We start from the raw sequence: 16933 nt of genomic DNA on the forward strand, positions 1-16933 counted from the left end.
TGTGTGTGTGTGTGTGTGTGTGTGTGTGTGTGTGTGTGTGTGTGTGTGTGTGTGTGTGTGTGTGTGTGTGTGTGTGTGTGTGTGTGTGTGTGTGTGTGTGTGTGTGTGTGTGTGTGTGTGTGTGTGTGTGTGTGTGTGTGTGTGTGTGTGTGTGTGTGTGTGTGTGTGTGTGTGTGTGTGTGTGTGTGTGTGTGTGTGTGTGTGTGTGTGTGTGTGTGTGTGTGTGTGTGTGTGTGTGTGTGTGTGTGTTTTCGGCGCGACTGTTTTCCTTTCTGGATAGAAATGAACCATCCAGCCCAAATAGAAGTTCTTTTAAATAATATTCCTGTAATTTTGCTAGACATAAGCAGAAATCGTAACTCTCCCCTTTGCCTCTCTGAATAAGTGGACGGAATTGAAAAGGCAATTGATGTGCTTTCTGATGAGTCTGCCAAGTTGAAAGAGCGACACGGCGCCCAAGAGAAGGGAACGAAAGAGCTCCAAGTTCGAGTTGCACAGCAGGAAAGAATCTCTGCCGGCGCTGAGCTAACCACGATCAAGCCTAGATGGAATGACCTGGAATTTAAATGACCTGAACCTGGAACATCATGACATCATTCGAAGTGAACATGAGGACCTAATGGCTAAGATTAGCGTAATGGGTGCCGATCTTTCTCTTGAATCACTAACGCAAGAGGATGTCATGTCATGGCCGTGCATAGGTTGCCCACGGAAAAGGACAGAACTCCAGTCATTCTTGTCCGCTTTTCTAGTCAGGAACTTAGGAACAAATGATTTGTAAAAAGGAGCGCACTGCACGATGCAGGTAGTTCTGTCTCTGTCAAAGAAAATATGACCAAGTATTCGCAAGACCAGCTTTGGATAGTGAAAAATCAGCCGAAACTATTTGGCTTCAAATTTGCAGGCGACTCCACCTTTGCCATTCGTTCAGATTGTGACCTTGCTCTGCTAGCCCAGTTACAAGTACCCCTCCCCAATATAATCGACCTTCGTGAATTACTGCTTCCACATCAGGTAAATGATTGCCTCGACTTAAAAGAATTTCTCTGCCCTACATATTATTGTGCGATCCTTACGTAGCAAATTCGATGGCTTTTCATGTTTTGTCGACAGTCTGCACCATAATTTTGATGCAATTCTGTTAACTGAAACGTGGGCCATGTGAGACGCAGACTGTGAAATTGCCCGGATATGATCCCTGTTTCCTTAATCACCCTTCACGTGGAGGAGGCGTTGCGATTTACGCTTCTATACAATGGCCCCTGACTGTGAAATCCTTGCGCTTCAGATTGCGGACAAAATTGTTTCTGTTGTTTACAGGCGACCGTCAGATGACCCAGATAGGTCCTTAACACACATCGATAAATTTCTTGACTTTACTTGGGAAGCTCAATACCCCACTATTATTGGTGATGACCTCAATATAAACATACATGAACCTTCAAGTACAAAGAGCCCGTTGAATTATACAATTACCTCCAATGGTTTTACGAACTTTATCACCACGCCCAAAAGGATAACACCGACTTCATCCAGTACCATTGACCGTTTTACAGTAGGCATTGTTTCGCTCGTTATTTCTGCTACCAGCATTGCTTGTGATCTGAGTGGCCACTGTGCAATTTTTGTATCCGTGCCACATGTCTGTGCCCCGAATTACGCACAACCGAATAGTTTTGATTATCAGTGTATAACTGACGTGACACGCCCAATTTCGTGAGTCTGCACGCGTTGCAGTCTGCCACTGTGTTGCTGCCTGTTCTTGTGTTCATGAGTCGTATGAGCTGTTTTCAAGAGTTTTGAAGGAAATTTGAAATAAATGTTTTCCCAGGAAAACAAAGAAATCAGACACAAAACTTCGTAAGCCATGGGTGACACAGGTACAAATTGAAATTATGAAACAAAGTAAAGGCTTTTCAGGCGTTTCATATGCTGTCGTAACCCTAAGCACCTAGCCGCTTTTAAAATTACTGCAACAAGCTACCTAGCGATGTGCGCAAATCTAAATGTGCCTACTAATTGCGTTACCTCGCTAGAATCAAATGTCCGAAAGGGTTTTGCAAGCTTCTAAATGAATCATTTTAAAATAAGGATAAAAGTACGCAATTGGGTCAGCTTGTGATCGATGGCTTGCCCTATCCCCGTTGTTTTTTGGCAGATAAATTCGATGACTTCTTTACAAGCTTTACACGGAATGGTTCCTCGTCGAAGCTCTTCGTTTTCTTTTCCAAATGCTGGTTTATATTCCATTTAATGACCAGCGAGGAAGTCTTCTGCGTGGTAATGAACCGAAAATCGACAAATTGCACCGATTTTGATGGCTTCCAATTAAACCAATTAAGTTAGCTGTGAATCTGTTAGCACCATGCTTAAGCTACACCTTTAACTTGTCATTCAAATCGGGCATATTTTCTGCACGAATGAAATATGCAAAAGTAAACGTTACTTTCAAAGCAGGAGATACAAACAAGTTGATAAACTATAGGCCAATTTCTATCCCTCCTGTGTTTTCGAAGACTCTTGAAAAAGTAATGCTCAAGAGAATCGATCGGTTGTTTTTGAAACATAGATAATAAATGCCAGGCAGTATGGATATCGAAAGGTCAAGTCGACGGAGTCTGCTTTTCTTTCGCAAAAGGAAAATACTTTGAATAATATTGAAGCTAAAACTTGAGCCTTGGTATTTTTTTACCGATCTTAAAAATGGTTTAGACCTTCTTAATCATGAAATACTACTTTGTAAACTTTAAATCTATGGTGTCTGTGGTCTCTCCCTTCAAGTTCTTCGTATTTACTTAAATGAAATGAACTTATGAAATAATCAATAGAGGAAATCAGGTTCTTTCTGCTCTCTATAAACGGTCCAAAGCTAATGGATTAATATTTAATTCTCGCAAGAGCAATACTGTCTTTTTTAGGCCCCATGCCTGGATGTGCAAACAATACCCTGCAGCTATAAAATAACATCATTAAAATTCTGGACAATTTTAAATCATTCGGCGTTGTCTTTTTTCTCTTGCATGAGATGGTCTGACCATATAATGCATATGGAAAGTAAGCTTACAATATCCGTAGGGTCTGTCTCAAGACTTCGGAATAATTTTTTCCCAAAGCACAAGATTCTTATTTACCACGCCATATTTCAGCCGTAGATTAGCTTATTGTCACCTTGTTTGGGGTACAACGCCCTAAACAAATCTAAACAACATACATGGTCTCCAAAAGAAAGCAATTAGACTGATCGCTGGTGGATGTCACACTGCCCACATTGCAACTTTATTCGCACAATATAGGGTTCACCTTGCGCGTACCAAGGTTGAGTACCACTCGTTGCGAAGCCTTAAATTCTCACCACATGCTCATCCGACTTTCCGAAGAATCTTGCTGGACTTAAGCCAATGAGAAAAGGTTTCACACCAGAAGCAAACAAATACAGGATGTTCTTCGAAAGACGACGTTATACGGAACCAGAGCCTTCGTTTAATTTTTCCATACACACTAAAGCATCACAGCATATACAACCCAAACATCTTTACCGCCCCATTAAGGACGTTAAGTTACACTTCATCAATGCCGCACACTCTTTCTATTCTTAGCCTAAGTGAGATTTGTCATGAGTGCTCATCATTTTTTAGGTTCAGCCACGTTGCCTGCATAACGCTTGCCGATTGTTGACCGTTAAATACTGTTTTCATTCTAGTTTGTTCAATGAGCGCAAGTATCTCAACTATTTTTGCTGCTTTCCATACTACATAATTTCATTTCCTATATGTATGCTTGCCTGAAATGTGCACATATTCTGCTGCTCTGCCTTCACCGGGCCTCGAGCATCTCAAGCTACCCTTGCAGCTTTTCGCCCGAGGCGCACTTCCTCCATGTCTGGAAATAAACTTCCTTGCATTCAAATATTCTAAATTTCCCTATGCCATGTCAAACGCGGATGTGTTGTCTTTGACAAATAGAAATAAGTGGAAGGTTAACCTTTTCTTTGACACCTTTCTCTGAGTAATGCCTAAGTGTGTGATCACGTGGACACTTAAAAATGTGTTGCAGCATTCTTTGCTGCAATGTTATTTAGTTGAAGATGAAATAGAGCGCAAATGACCCGAAAGACTCAGTCACTTCACTGTGTATTAATACCCTTAGCCTGCCATAGGCAGCAGAGACGCGCGATGAAAATTTTATTCCAGTATTTAAAAGACGCTGGTTCCTTGGGCAAATCTAATCCCTCCGTTCAGCACTCACTATGCATTCCCTAAACTCTGCACTTTGTCATCCCATTCCCTACACCTAATTTCATCTTTCTTTCTCCGAATCCCTTCCTCACGCAGAGTAGCAAGTCAGCGAACTTAAACGCCAGATGAACCCTCTGTTTTTCAATCTAAGAACTTCTCTGTCTCTCTCACCTGGAAGACCCTGGTGGCGTGGTCCCTGGCCGACTGATCGTCGTTGTGGGGTGCCGCGTAGTGTCCCAGCAGGCTGTAGACGGAGGAGATGATCTCAAAGATCTCTTCGCGCGTCACCGCGCCGTCCTTGTTGATGTCGTACAGGTTGAAGGCCCACTGCAGCTTCTCCTGCGGCGACCCGCGGGACAGCACAGACAGGCCCATCACGAACTCCTGCGAAGAGTTGCGGTTCCGGCCCAACATCAGCCGCAAGATGCGTCAAAGTGCACTGCTTTCTCTCGTTCGGGAGCTGTATGAAAGAAAACTAATTCATTGGCTTATGGTGCGAGCTGCAGCCGCAGCAGGTGTTTCATTTCTCAGTGCACCTATGATGTTGTAGCCCCTTTGTGAAGAAAGGCCGAGTACTTATAGCTTAACATCACCGTACGAAAAATCATTTAAAGGCCATGTATCTTGAAAAAAGAAACTCAGATATGTGCGGCTGGGAGTCGCCTCAGCCTGGGGTACCGCGTTGGTGTGCTACTCATAGCAACACCTGTAAGCAAAACCTTCCAAAATATTTCTCTCGTTTCACGGAGTACCCATGAAGGCGCCTGTTTGTTAACAGTTGGCGACTATTTTGAAGAGCGCCCATGAAGGCGCCTGTTGTTAACAGTTGGCGACTATTTTGAAGAGCGTGACAGCGTACGCTACCATTTTGAGCCCTGTTTTCATCACGTCACGATAACTGTGCGCTGTGAAGCCGCCTGTTCTATCCGCCACGCGTTTCTCCGAATAGCGCAACCTTATCCTGGAGTGCGACATGCTGCCGCGTTCGCTGCATTTAGGCACTAATACAGTCGAAACTAGACATCTTAGACAGCGTTATTAAACAGCAGTTCTCAAACGCTATGGCAACCGAGCAAAAAAGAAGTTCCAGCAATATCGCTCCTCAAAATTAACTAGGGGTAAATGTTACGCCATGCAAGTATCTAAAAGAGTACTTTATCCACAAAGGGTATGCCGGCAACATGAGCTCTTGGATTTGGCGTGGCTAGTGTTGAGCCTAAAATGTGTATTCTGCCTCGGCACCGGTAGCTGCACCTCTGTGTGCAGATAAAAATTTCAATAGCGCGTTTTTCACAGCTTTAATGAACTTACCGAGAGTGAATGTTTGGTGTCAGGCTAGTATGGTGGAAACTTTCACACCATTTCTTTGAGGTTTGCATCGAGGAGACTGGTGTTGTTACAATTGAATCCATGTTTTCAGCCCAACACTAGCCAAGCCAATCATGAAGTCTTATCCTCCCAGCATGCTCTTGCTGGAATAAATGCAGCGCCACCTGCTTTTCCTCTAGGTATGTACTATGAAATGTATGCCTCTAGCCTCCTCTAGCTCAGATACCCACGAGCGCCCCCTATATCTGAAAACCCGTCGTTGGTCTAGCGGAGCCGTCGTCTGTTTCTGAGCGCAGTTCGTATGCGTGCTCTTTGAGAACAGTTTTCGATGTTAACCTACCCTTCTGTAAGTTTTCATATGACGAGCACCATAATTCCATTCGTCTCCAAAAGAAATTTTATGGAGTCAGTATGGATCATATGGAGTCGGAAGAGACAGTACGGAAGTACGTACGGAAACTTAAGGACTGCACATGGCGTCATTTACACTGCATGAAAACTGCATAGAAATTACGTAGAATGCTCATGGATTCCGTGCAGACAGGATATAGATTTTCATATTATCTTCCATACCTTAGGACTATATATTCCTATAATTTCTTACGAGCGGCTCATATGAAACGTTTCAGTGGGGTAATTAAAGCGTGTAGTTTGAACAGTAGTGTTTAAAAGCAAATTTCGTGCGTTGTGCAGCATGCTGATCATCAGGGGAAGCTTGAGCGGTTTGGTGGAATATGAAGCAGATGCAGAGCCGTTTGGGGCTATATCTGTCTTGACATCTCAACTATCGTAGCGTTTGAAAAACTGATCAGCCGTGAAATCACGTTGTAATCTTTTTCACGCTCTTCTTTAAAGTACTTGCAAACTGGTAACGAACAGCCGCCTCCAAGGTGCTCGGTGAAGCGAGAAAATTATTTCGGAATGTTTTGCTTACATGTGTTTCTATGCGTAGTGCTCGCGCCCTGCACCATCGGCGGCGGGTGACTCTCATACGCACAATGCGCGGTGTTTAAAGAATACATCACGTTAGGAATCATCGTTCATAATTTCACGTCAATTTCTAGGGTGTAATTGGTTTCTGTGTATGAATGGAGCACCTCGCCGGTCCGCTGTCAACCATCACCATCACCACGTGTTTGATGACGGGAAGGTTGCATTTTCTAAAAACTGACGTTGCGTATATAAACGCATCTTCCGTAAGGAATAAACAGCTGTTAGTTTACGCTTGTGCCGTGCGTGTATTGTCTTCTTGTGTCGCTTTTAGCGCACACGTTCGCATAATGAAGAACACTCTGGACGTAATGCAGACCAATAGCCTAACAAAATGCTCGCCCTGGAAGCGTTTACATAGACTAAACTTGGAAATAAAGCTGAGATGGGTGCCTATAATTATTTTAGTTTGCAGCGAAAGCGACTCACTCCAGCGCTGGTCTGAAAGATGTGAATTGGTCCACAGTTCGCACCGCACCGCCTTCTGCGTTCTTGTCCGTTCACCTATGTGTTTACCCTGCCTGCTCTTCCATTTCTAAGTAATCACCAACTTCCGGTGTAGTCTCCAGGCATGTCGTTATCAGCGCAGAGTCAAGTTGCCGCCAACAGCTGGGCCCTCGAACAGGCAGCTGCCAAGCCGGCACGTGCCTTACCTCTGTTCTCGCTGCGTGTAGCAGCCTGTCAGTGTGTAAAGCCTTTTGCCTTCTTAGAGGGGGAGGTGGGGGTTAGTCTTTCGAGCAAAGGTGCAGAGGTAAATAGCGGGAAAGAGATTTTGTACATAGTGTAGCCAACCATGACGGCCGCGCCTGGTGCCGCATAGGCAGATCATTGACCAAGCGCCGATGAAGACGAGGCGCCGGTGAAAGACGACGTTTCGCCGCGCTGCACGAGACCGCTTGGTTTTTGGACTGGCCGTCGGCGCTGCCCGATGTCCTGCTCGCTGTTTTGTGTCGCCCGCCGTGAACTCTGTCCCCTGACCTATTTGTGTACAAACTCCCTTTCAATAGTTTGATACAAAGAGGAAAAAATCATTTTTAAAAGTTGTTCGCTCAATTTAGAGTCAGAGTACTGAAACAAAGGATCCATACGCTATGTTTTTTTTATAAAAGCCAGCGCTTGAAGGACACGGACAGAAAGGCAGACATACAAACACACTACAATGAACTTACAACTGTTCAGCTCAACGTGTGTGCGTGTGTCTCCCTTTCTCGCTGTGCCCTTCAAGCGCTGTTTTTTATAAATGCATAAACAACTAGCACAACAAGCCACATTTTTCGCTCTGTCAGTCTGCTCGTTGTTGGGTAGCCTTAGAGCCGACCGGCCAGCTCTAGACAAGCAGATGGTGTGAGGGTACAGGCTTCCCTTTATCTTTCGTCCCTTGTGTATTGCTGCCAGCGATCCGGAATTATTAATAAGGTACAAAATTTTTCGAAGTAAGTTAACTAAAGAGTTAAGGCGTGCTAGAGACTCGTATTACTACGGTAAATTTGAATCATACAACGGCGATATTCGAAAGTTATGGCACCAGATTAACTCGGTTATTTTACTCACACCTCAGATTAGCTCTCCCCAAGAAGTACTTGTTCAAGGACAAAAAGTAAGCGGACGCGAATTAGCAGAGGCGTTCAACCGATATTTTGTGACTCGAGAATATTAAAGCTGCTCAAACATAACATATGAGACTCGCATCAGGTCCAGTACAAATTCTATGTACTTAAATCCAACTACATGTTCTGAAGTATTCCCAGCATTTATAAATATGAAGAATAGAAGATGCCTTGTTATAGATGATTTGCAGATTCGGCCTGTAAAGCATGTATTGGATATTTTAGCCCCAGTTTAAGCATATATATTTAATCTCAGTCTAGAATCCGGAGTGTTTCCACGGCGCATGCAAACTGCTAAAGTTACAGCTCTGTTTAGGAAAGCGATAAACTGTATTTCCAATTATAGACCAGTTTCAGTGCTGTCAATCTTTTCTAAGGGATTGGAAAAAGTCACTCACACTCGAATAGCATGCTTTTGTGACACATACAAAATTATAACAGATTCACAGTTTGGTTTTATTAAACATAAGTCAACTGAGAACGCATTGCTCAACCTGAAAGAGTATATCTTGCAATGTTTCGAAGGCAAGAAACTTGCTGTAGGTGTTTTCATAGATTTTTCCCAGGCCGTTGACTACATCAGTCATAACCGACTCTTGGCAAAACTGTTTGACTACGGTCTCAGGGGTCATGTTCATACACTTATTGCGACTTATCTTGATCCCCGCTTTCAGTTCACCAGTATTAATAGCTTCCGATCCTCGGCAAAAAAAATAACCGCTGGCGTACCTCAAGGCAGCATTCTCGGGCCTCTACTTTTTAATTTATACCTTAATGATATTGTTATTCAATGCCCTAATGTGAAAAGTGTTATGTATGCAGATGATGTCTCACTTATTTTCTCGTCAGTCACTGGTGAATAAGGCATAAACCAGGCAAACAGAACATTGAGGACACTGCACGAATGGTCACTTGCCAATCACTTAAAAATTATTGCAACTTACACAAAAGCTGTTATCTTCAGACCAAAAAATAAATGCGTTACGACACCATGCGATCTTATGCTTGGTATGGGAAAGATTGAGGTTGTAGAAAATATTAAGATATTAGGGGTAAATTTTAATTGTCAGCTAAGTTGGGACAATCATGTTGACGCTGTCATTAGCCAACTTTCTCGTGTCACGGGTATCATCAACAGGCATCGTCACATGCTTCCATACAAAGTTAAGCTTCTCCTATATAACTCCCTATTTATTTCCCGCGTGAACTATGCTCACCCAGTTTGGGGAACAACCACAGTTGAAAATAAAAATAAAATATATATTCTACAGAAGAAGGCTCTGCGTGCAGTACTTAACGTCGGTTATCAAGTAGAAATATGCGATCTATTCAACCAACTCAGTGCTGTAAAAATATTTCAAATGTAACATGTTAGGCTGGCTGAAAGGTACAAGAAGGAAAAAAAACAAAATTTAAATCACATGAGCGACATGGCGCACCTTTCGCTAAAAGTACAAACTTACCCACACAGACATAGCGAATTGTGGCACGTTCCAACATGCCGCAATATGTACGGTGCACATAGCCTTGCAAACACGTTACCCCGTCTTTTAAATAAGTTTCATGCTGCAAATGCTGACGTAACATCAGACGCGCTTTGTTTGCGATATTTTCTTTCCATTCTTTTGTTTGCTATTATTGCTGTTTCATCCGTACCTTGATTGCATATGTTTCGCTTCATGTTGCATGCTGCCCTGTGTGTAGGGGCCGAGGGGCTCGTCAAGCCACATCTTACTGACTTTTTTCCCTCGAACCTCTCCATGTGTACATGGAAAATAAAGAATTGAATTGAAATTGAATTTTTATTTTGCTCAGTCTCGGGTTTCAGAAACATGTTAATGTAAAACGATAGCGAACAAATCTTTCGACCGCCACTAACCAGAATAAACAATGGCGATTTGTTTCCGATTCGTTCAGTTTCTCACATTTCAGTACCGAGAGACTTCAGTATTGATGAAGTGGGTGGGGTCTGAGGCCCCTCAAGACACCCCTGGATTTGAGTGAGCCTACTTTCGAGAAAACTTCACATGGTGATTATGCATTTAAGCTGGGGTGAAATACCCTTCCATTTACCGACACTAGCCTCATAATCCTAACGAACGTAACTTCAGTAACCTGCTTAGTTTTAACATGAATTAGTTTGAGCTCCTGGTGACGAGAGAAAAAGCACGCTTTTTTCTCTCCACCTCCATCATTTTGGTATATTGTGTTAGCAATAATTATTTTTATTAATGCCTTTTGGCACTGGAGAAGCATGAATAGAAGTATGGGAGTAGAGATAACTCGATGGTCGAGTTGTTAGGGTGGCTTACGAAGGAGACGGCTTATAAAAATTTGCGATCAGTTCCGCCTTTCAGACACCTTCCTAAACACCACACTGCTTCTTAACATTGCGCAGAGAAAGATAGGGCTTGGTGAGAAGTCTCGTATTTTTGCAGCACATCTCCACACGCGTAAGAGATGCCCAACAGTCTTGTTAGCGAGAATATAATACACGGGTAAGTGTGCATGCAGAATCAGTGTTATGCAACTGCTGAAGGGCTAACGTTAAAACTTAGCTGACACCTCCCTTAATTCAACCAAGAAAATCTCAATAGAATTTTGTTCTCTTATCTATAGCAAGAGTGCCGAAAATGAGTTAAGATCATGACCGATTTTGTGTTGTTAATTTCTCTACATTTGGTGCGTTCCTTGATGCTAGTACCACGCCTATTATAGAGAACCAACTTGGCCAGCGTTTAACTCTCAAATTTTGAAGCCTTCGCTGTTTATGCTTCATTTCCGCTCCATTAAGGCCACTGAAATAGCCGAAGGATAAAAATTAGTCTAGAACATATAGCTCACAACTCCTGTTATTGATCAAAAGTGCTGCTGATATGAAATAAAGATAGAAGCGTGTTATTTTAGACAAAAAAAAACTTGAGATAATTTATGCTAACACTTATTTTCCGGACTCTTATCTCCGGAAGGAAAATATTTGCTCATAGCCAACCGTAACAAAACTGCCCAAATTAATTTACCTTATTTGTCGAGTTCGCATAGCCAAAATTTAAGAGCGAACGGATTATGTTTAACAGCCGTGAATCGTTTCGCCGATTACACATTCTACATGAAACATTTGCGTCTATCTCGAGCGCACGCTCCGTAGAAGGTTGCAGCGTTCATCTGCTTTACAGTTAGCCGCAGCTGCTATGAGTTAGAGATAGCGGTAGGACAATTCGACAGGATACCAGCATGCTCTCCTAGGAAACTAAAGATCTAAATAAGAAACGACAAATTATGAAATCATCCATTCGCACAAACAGAATACAGCTGGCAGAGCTATCAAAATTATTCAATAAGCGCAAGGTAACCGACATATAGAGGTTTATATGAATCGAATCGAGTATATTGCCGCGAATATTTGCAGTGTTTGTTCGTTCTTCAAATCTGCCGCCACGCCACTTTATCGCTTTGTTTGCGACGTAAGAAGCGACTACATTTATCTCGATTGATCGCAGCCAGGCAGAGCTGATTCTACACTGTTCCAGAATGTTCTAGTAACTTTGCACGCTTTATCTGGAAAGTTCGCACGCTTGTCGCTTCGCCGCCACCGAGTGATTCATTCCATTTTGGGTGCAAGTGAGCCCAATAAACGGTTTTCTTTTAGAAGACCCTTTTGTCCGTCTTCATCGCTGCTTCGACTGCCGTCACCACTACGTGACAACATTCTAATGGAAGGAGGTAGCCTAAAAGCGCTGAAGAGGAAAGTATACATAGGAAAAACTAAAAAATCGTGACATTAAAGACGCCGACCGCAACAAAGAAAAGAACACACAAAGGCAAAACTCAAAAGTATCCGCTAAGAGACAAAGATGGCAATGCCGTTAGTGAAGCAAATGCATGTGGTTTGCAGTTCACCAGTGAGGTTCCGGTTGATAACCGAATAAAATTTATAGACGTATTTGACTATAGAGAACGGACACATGTGTTGGAAATACTCACCACGGGCCGAAAAACCGTTGCTCAACGATAAATCGCACCATTCCAAGACAGTAAAAAGCGGAACTGTTGTTTCATCCTTCTCATCGGCGTTGTCAGAATCCTGTCACTTTGCTATGAAACAAAGCTTCGGCGATCATGCTAAGAGGCTTAAAGATGCAGGTTACCCGGACGATGTCATCGCTTTGGGTTGCAAAAAATAATTAAAAAGATAGAAACCTCGGCTTTGCCGCTTTATTCACAGAAAGAACAGAAAAAGAAAAAGTTCGCAGTCCTTCCCTATGTACACCGCCTGTAACATGTTCTTAAAAATGTGGTCCGTAGGTATGAAGTTGATGTTATTTTTCCGGCACCAAGTAAGCCCAATAAAATTTGTTCAATTGTAGAAAATAAGGCTCGGAATCCTAATCGATCTGTAACGTCATGTGGCATTTAGCAAGATAAGAAATTTTTGCCGTGCTCTGAGGGCATAGCGTATAAAATACCTCTGTCCTGTGGTCAAATTTACATCAGACCAACAGAACGGTGTATTAACACATGACTCAGAGAACATCATCACTCATTATATTCTACCCGGTCAACTAATTTAGTTGGTCATTGCCGATAGTGTCAATCCTGTTCTCCTCCCTTACACTATACTGACATATTGTATAAAACACCCCGACCAATTGACCAGGGAAATCGTCGAAGCCTACCAAATGAGGAAAAAACCGAGATTGTGCTTCAGCAAATCATCCATGCTCCTGCGTGACAGTGAGGTTCCTTATCTTGACCCAACATAGTAGCACGTGCTTTGTGGTTTTGTTTTTCGGTTTTTGCTTGCTCCCTTATATTCATCTGTTTCCGGTGATTAAACTTAGTTGAGATTCAGTGCTTGTCCTGTGTTTTTTTTTCTCCGCTTTCGTCCCCGTTCGCGCAGTTATTTTTGAATATGCATCACCAACTCGCCCGCCTAGCTATTGTGTTAGTTAACGTAGCCGAATAGTTCTACACAAATCTCTACAGTAGCCAATGTACAAAAGGGCGGGCTGTGGGCATGTTGGGGTTGCATAATGTAAAATGCCACTGCTGACTTGCTGTAAAGGAGGTGAGAACATTATCAAGCGTTAATCGCTTTTATTCCCACCCCCTCCATCAACATACGGTGATGGCAATAAAAATTATTATTATTTTCATTATAAAGAAATTAGCGCAAAAGTAGCGACCAAGGACAAGGGAGTAGATACGTATGAAGAAAACAAGCTCTACTGCCAACTGTTATATTGAGGCGTAAAGCAGAGCATATAAAGGAAAATATGAGCATGGGCAAAGACGGCGGACAGTACAGACGCACACGACACGCCACCTCAGTTCCATATGACGAAAAGGAATTGTGAAAAACACATTCAGCACCATCAATCTGCAAAGAAATATCAGTCACGCAGCGATCAGATAACTTTTTGATATGGAAGGCCTCTAGAAGAGCCGAGCCTTTACACGGGCGCTCCAGCCTAGAGTCTTGGTGCTCTCAAATCGACCCCTACACGTGCTTATGCAAGAAAAATGCTGAATATGGTTCGAAGTTTTTTCGTTATTTTCAATATTTTTCATTATCTCGGAGCCGGTCACTGTTGCAGCGGCCAGTTTGGCATACCCGCATGAAAGGAGGCTACTGTAAACCACTCCTGGGGCACGCTTCGCATAGGCGATGCCATGCCTCTTCTTGCAATCCCCGTCGCTACCGCCTGAAATACGACAAGAAAGCTTTGAAATCTTGTTGGGGGCTGAAAACCCCAATCGTACATGGTTGCCTGCCGGCCACTTTCTCCAGATAGCACCACCGGCATAAGCGGGATCTGGTATTTTTTGGGTGTCTTTTTTTTGCAGGAGCGTTTCAGGAACTACTGATATGACCGTTGTAGGGAAAGCTTCCGTCAAAAGACGGGAAACCTCATATTTCAGGCTATCCTGCATTCTATGAGGGCACGATTTTCGAAGAGCAGATTAAAAGCACGGAGAGGCAATAGCTGTTTTCACTACCTTGCAGTGTGCTGAGTCATAGCTCAAAAACCCTTTGCTGGCCCGAGGGTAGTGCAGAGTCGATCACCCTTGTCTAGAGTGCGCGAGAGGTGCCAACCGGGAGAAATAAAGAGGAATTCTTAAGCAGGTATTGATTTCACTGTTAATGGTTGCGCTGGAGAGCAGCAAAATAGACACGTGAAACGCACAGGCACCAGCGCCTTACCGCTAGCAAAGCAGGTGCGAAAAGATTTCACTGCATTTGCTCCGCAGCACACCGCCCGAACGCTCTAGACAAGTGTGATCGACTCTGTACATATAGCAAACATGGTTGCTACAGAACATCAGCTTCAGGTCTAAGAAGCGCTACTCTTGATTGTCAAGAAGTTAATGAGTAAAAACAAAACCCCCTCCTTGTGGATTAAAAGTAGTTATGACCTGTAAAACAACTTGGTCAAGAGGTGTAAAGGACCTCGTCTCTAAAATGATTTAAAAAGCGTTCACATATCTAAAAACCGGAGGGTTAGGAGCCAGCTTTAAAAGTTTTTGAGAAGTGAGAAATTCCAGCGGTTGATGGATGCCGATATTGTTTCAAGTAAAATATAATACTGCCTGGTAGGCTAGTGGTTTCGTCTTTCCGGTGCATTGGTACATGGCCATCATGGATGGGAATAGAACCCGAAAGTCTTGACCCTGTGGACGAACTCCTTAGGCCGCGAGCCACTATAGGGAGTAGAACACCCGTCCACGAAAGCTTGTCTGAACCTTCAGTGATATCTAGATCGTTCGTCTTTCAGGTACGACATGATGTGGCGAAATTTGATTAAGAATTAAGCCTTGCCTTGAAGTTGATGGTCCCAGCCCTGTCCTTGTCCAAGGCCTTGAACACGTAATGTGCATACTGGGTGGTGTCTGAAAAGAAAAGTAAATGGTCCTAAAAGCTTTCTCAGCCTGTCAGTCATATGTTCTCAAATCATATTGCAGCATTAGAGCTGCAGATCGTCTTTTTGTTCTCGTGCATTTTTCATAACAGAATGACCGGTAGTTAGAAAGTATTGATATCTTGCGGTTTTATGCTGAGTCATCGTCCCTGTCTCATCCGCCAAAAGATGGTGACGTGGGGGAGCTGCACGTTGTTTGTCTTAAGTAGAAGGCACGTAAGCACGAAACCACCCACGTGATAGTTTTAGCAGTGCTTTAAAAAGGGCTAGGCTGTCGTTCATTATTATAGAGGAGCGCTTAATTCAGAACGGACAAAGCGGACGAAACAACAAAATACTCCGAACGCAGACTAACAACTGAGTTTATTTTCGAACGGCCTGATGTTTATACAAACCAATTTCTATAAAAAAAAGATAAAACACAAAAAGAAAAACCAGCAAAATCACCGCAATCGTGACACCAACCGGACGTGGCTCGACCTTTTCGGACAAGTCAGGCTTGGCCATATTAAGCGGCCAAAAACAGTTTTTCTTTTTTGGTCCAAGCCAGAGACGGCCCGCTTATGTACCCCCCGTCGCTTTTTCCTGAAGCCATACAGAAAGTCTCCCACTATCTTGTGACCTTGTTCCTTGATTTTAGAAGAACCGTTGTGCTATCCAGCAAGGGGTGGCACTTGTGCCTAGCACAATGTGCTGCAAGGTTGCCCGGTGCGGTGACAAGAAAATGGCTGTAGTTGGGCGCTCGCAACCTCTCATTCAGGCACCTTCCCCTCTGTCCAACATAGGCAGTGCCACATGACACTGAATGCCACATGACACAGAGTAGGTGCTGTTGGACCAAAAGGGATATATTATACGAAATTTCGAAGACAGATTTACAGAGATTTTTGTTGATTTCACTTAAGGTTTCCATTATATTAGTCACCCCGTTATATTAGTGATCCCAAACTGAATTTATTACGGCATACATTAACTCCTTCTGCCCCTGCTGAAGAGCTACCCATCAAATAGGTTTCAAAATGTTGAAATGAATGGGCGCATTCCCGCTGAAACATGCAAGTGGAGGGCGTACATTTCAATTCGAATTTGCGAGAGATGCAATAATGGCAACTAATTCGCTGACGTCAAACACTCGTAAAATTTCGTCGCTGACGAAGAGCAATAAGGATGTGTTGGTTTCTGCCGTTCATACAAATGTTTTCCGCTATCAGCCGCAAAGGGCGAAACTGACGCAACTGCAGTAAAGTTGCTGCCTCGACTAGTCGGCTTTAAGGCGGGTGATTCCACGAGAAATAAAACTGTTTAAAAATTTCAAATTTTACATTTTCTCGATAAATTCATATGTTAAGCACGCAGTATTTACTAAGCTAGCAGCGAATTTCGTTTTGTGAGAAGGCAAATATTTTAGGAGAAAAATATAACTGACGTCGTCGCAAAGGCAGTGTTTTCACGCACAGCTAACTTTCGCAACTTTCCATTGACGTAAGAATCAAAATATTAAAGCCATTAGAGATACAGAGTGTGTGCTCAAAGTACAGGTGAGAAAGAATATATCAGGGCTATTTCCGCCATTCTGAGGAAGTTTTCACTTCTTCGAAAAATTTACAACAACATTTTTATCGTGAAATTTAAAGAATTTCTGCTTCAAATTTGCAGAACAGATAGGCTGAAGGAGCGTACGCGCCTTCATTTTAATAAAACATACAGAATCGCAAGAAGTAGTGCCAAAACTCTTGCGTTTCTGAATATATAGTAGTGTTCTTCAAAACGTTAAGAAAAATAACGTCATCCACAAATGCTTTAAAATTTCTGAAACAGGTATTTAGAAGGAGGCAAAAGAAAACAATACGAA

At 43.0% G+C, this 16933-nt stretch overlaps 1 protein-coding gene across 9 annotated transcripts in view; it reads right to left on the minus strand.

Moving 5' to 3' along the window:
• The window catches only part of LOC144132304 (Kv channel-interacting protein 4-like), a 281668-nt gene that overhangs the window by 61587 nt on the left and 203148 nt on the right, over positions 1-16933 (minus strand). For all 9 annotated transcript variants that reach the window (XR_013314769.1, XR_013314767.1, XR_013314772.1 and 6 more), the window contains 2 exons: positions 14982-15052; positions 4407-4619 (listed from right to left, as the gene is read on the minus strand). Coding sequence is in view for 2 of the 9 variants with exons in the window: in XM_077664615.1 (XP_077520741.1) it covers positions 4407-4619; positions 14982-15052 (284 nt within the window). In the remaining 7 variants the exon portion in view is untranslated. The remainder of the gene's footprint in view (positions 1-4406; positions 4620-14981; positions 15053-16933) is intronic.

The sequence above is a fragment of the Amblyomma americanum genome, chromosome 5 (genome assembly GCF_052857255.1).
Source record: "Amblyomma americanum isolate KBUSLIRL-KWMA chromosome 5, ASM5285725v1, whole genome shotgun sequence".
Taxonomy (NCBI): Eukaryota; Metazoa; Arthropoda; class Arachnida; order Ixodida; family Ixodidae; genus Amblyomma; species Amblyomma americanum.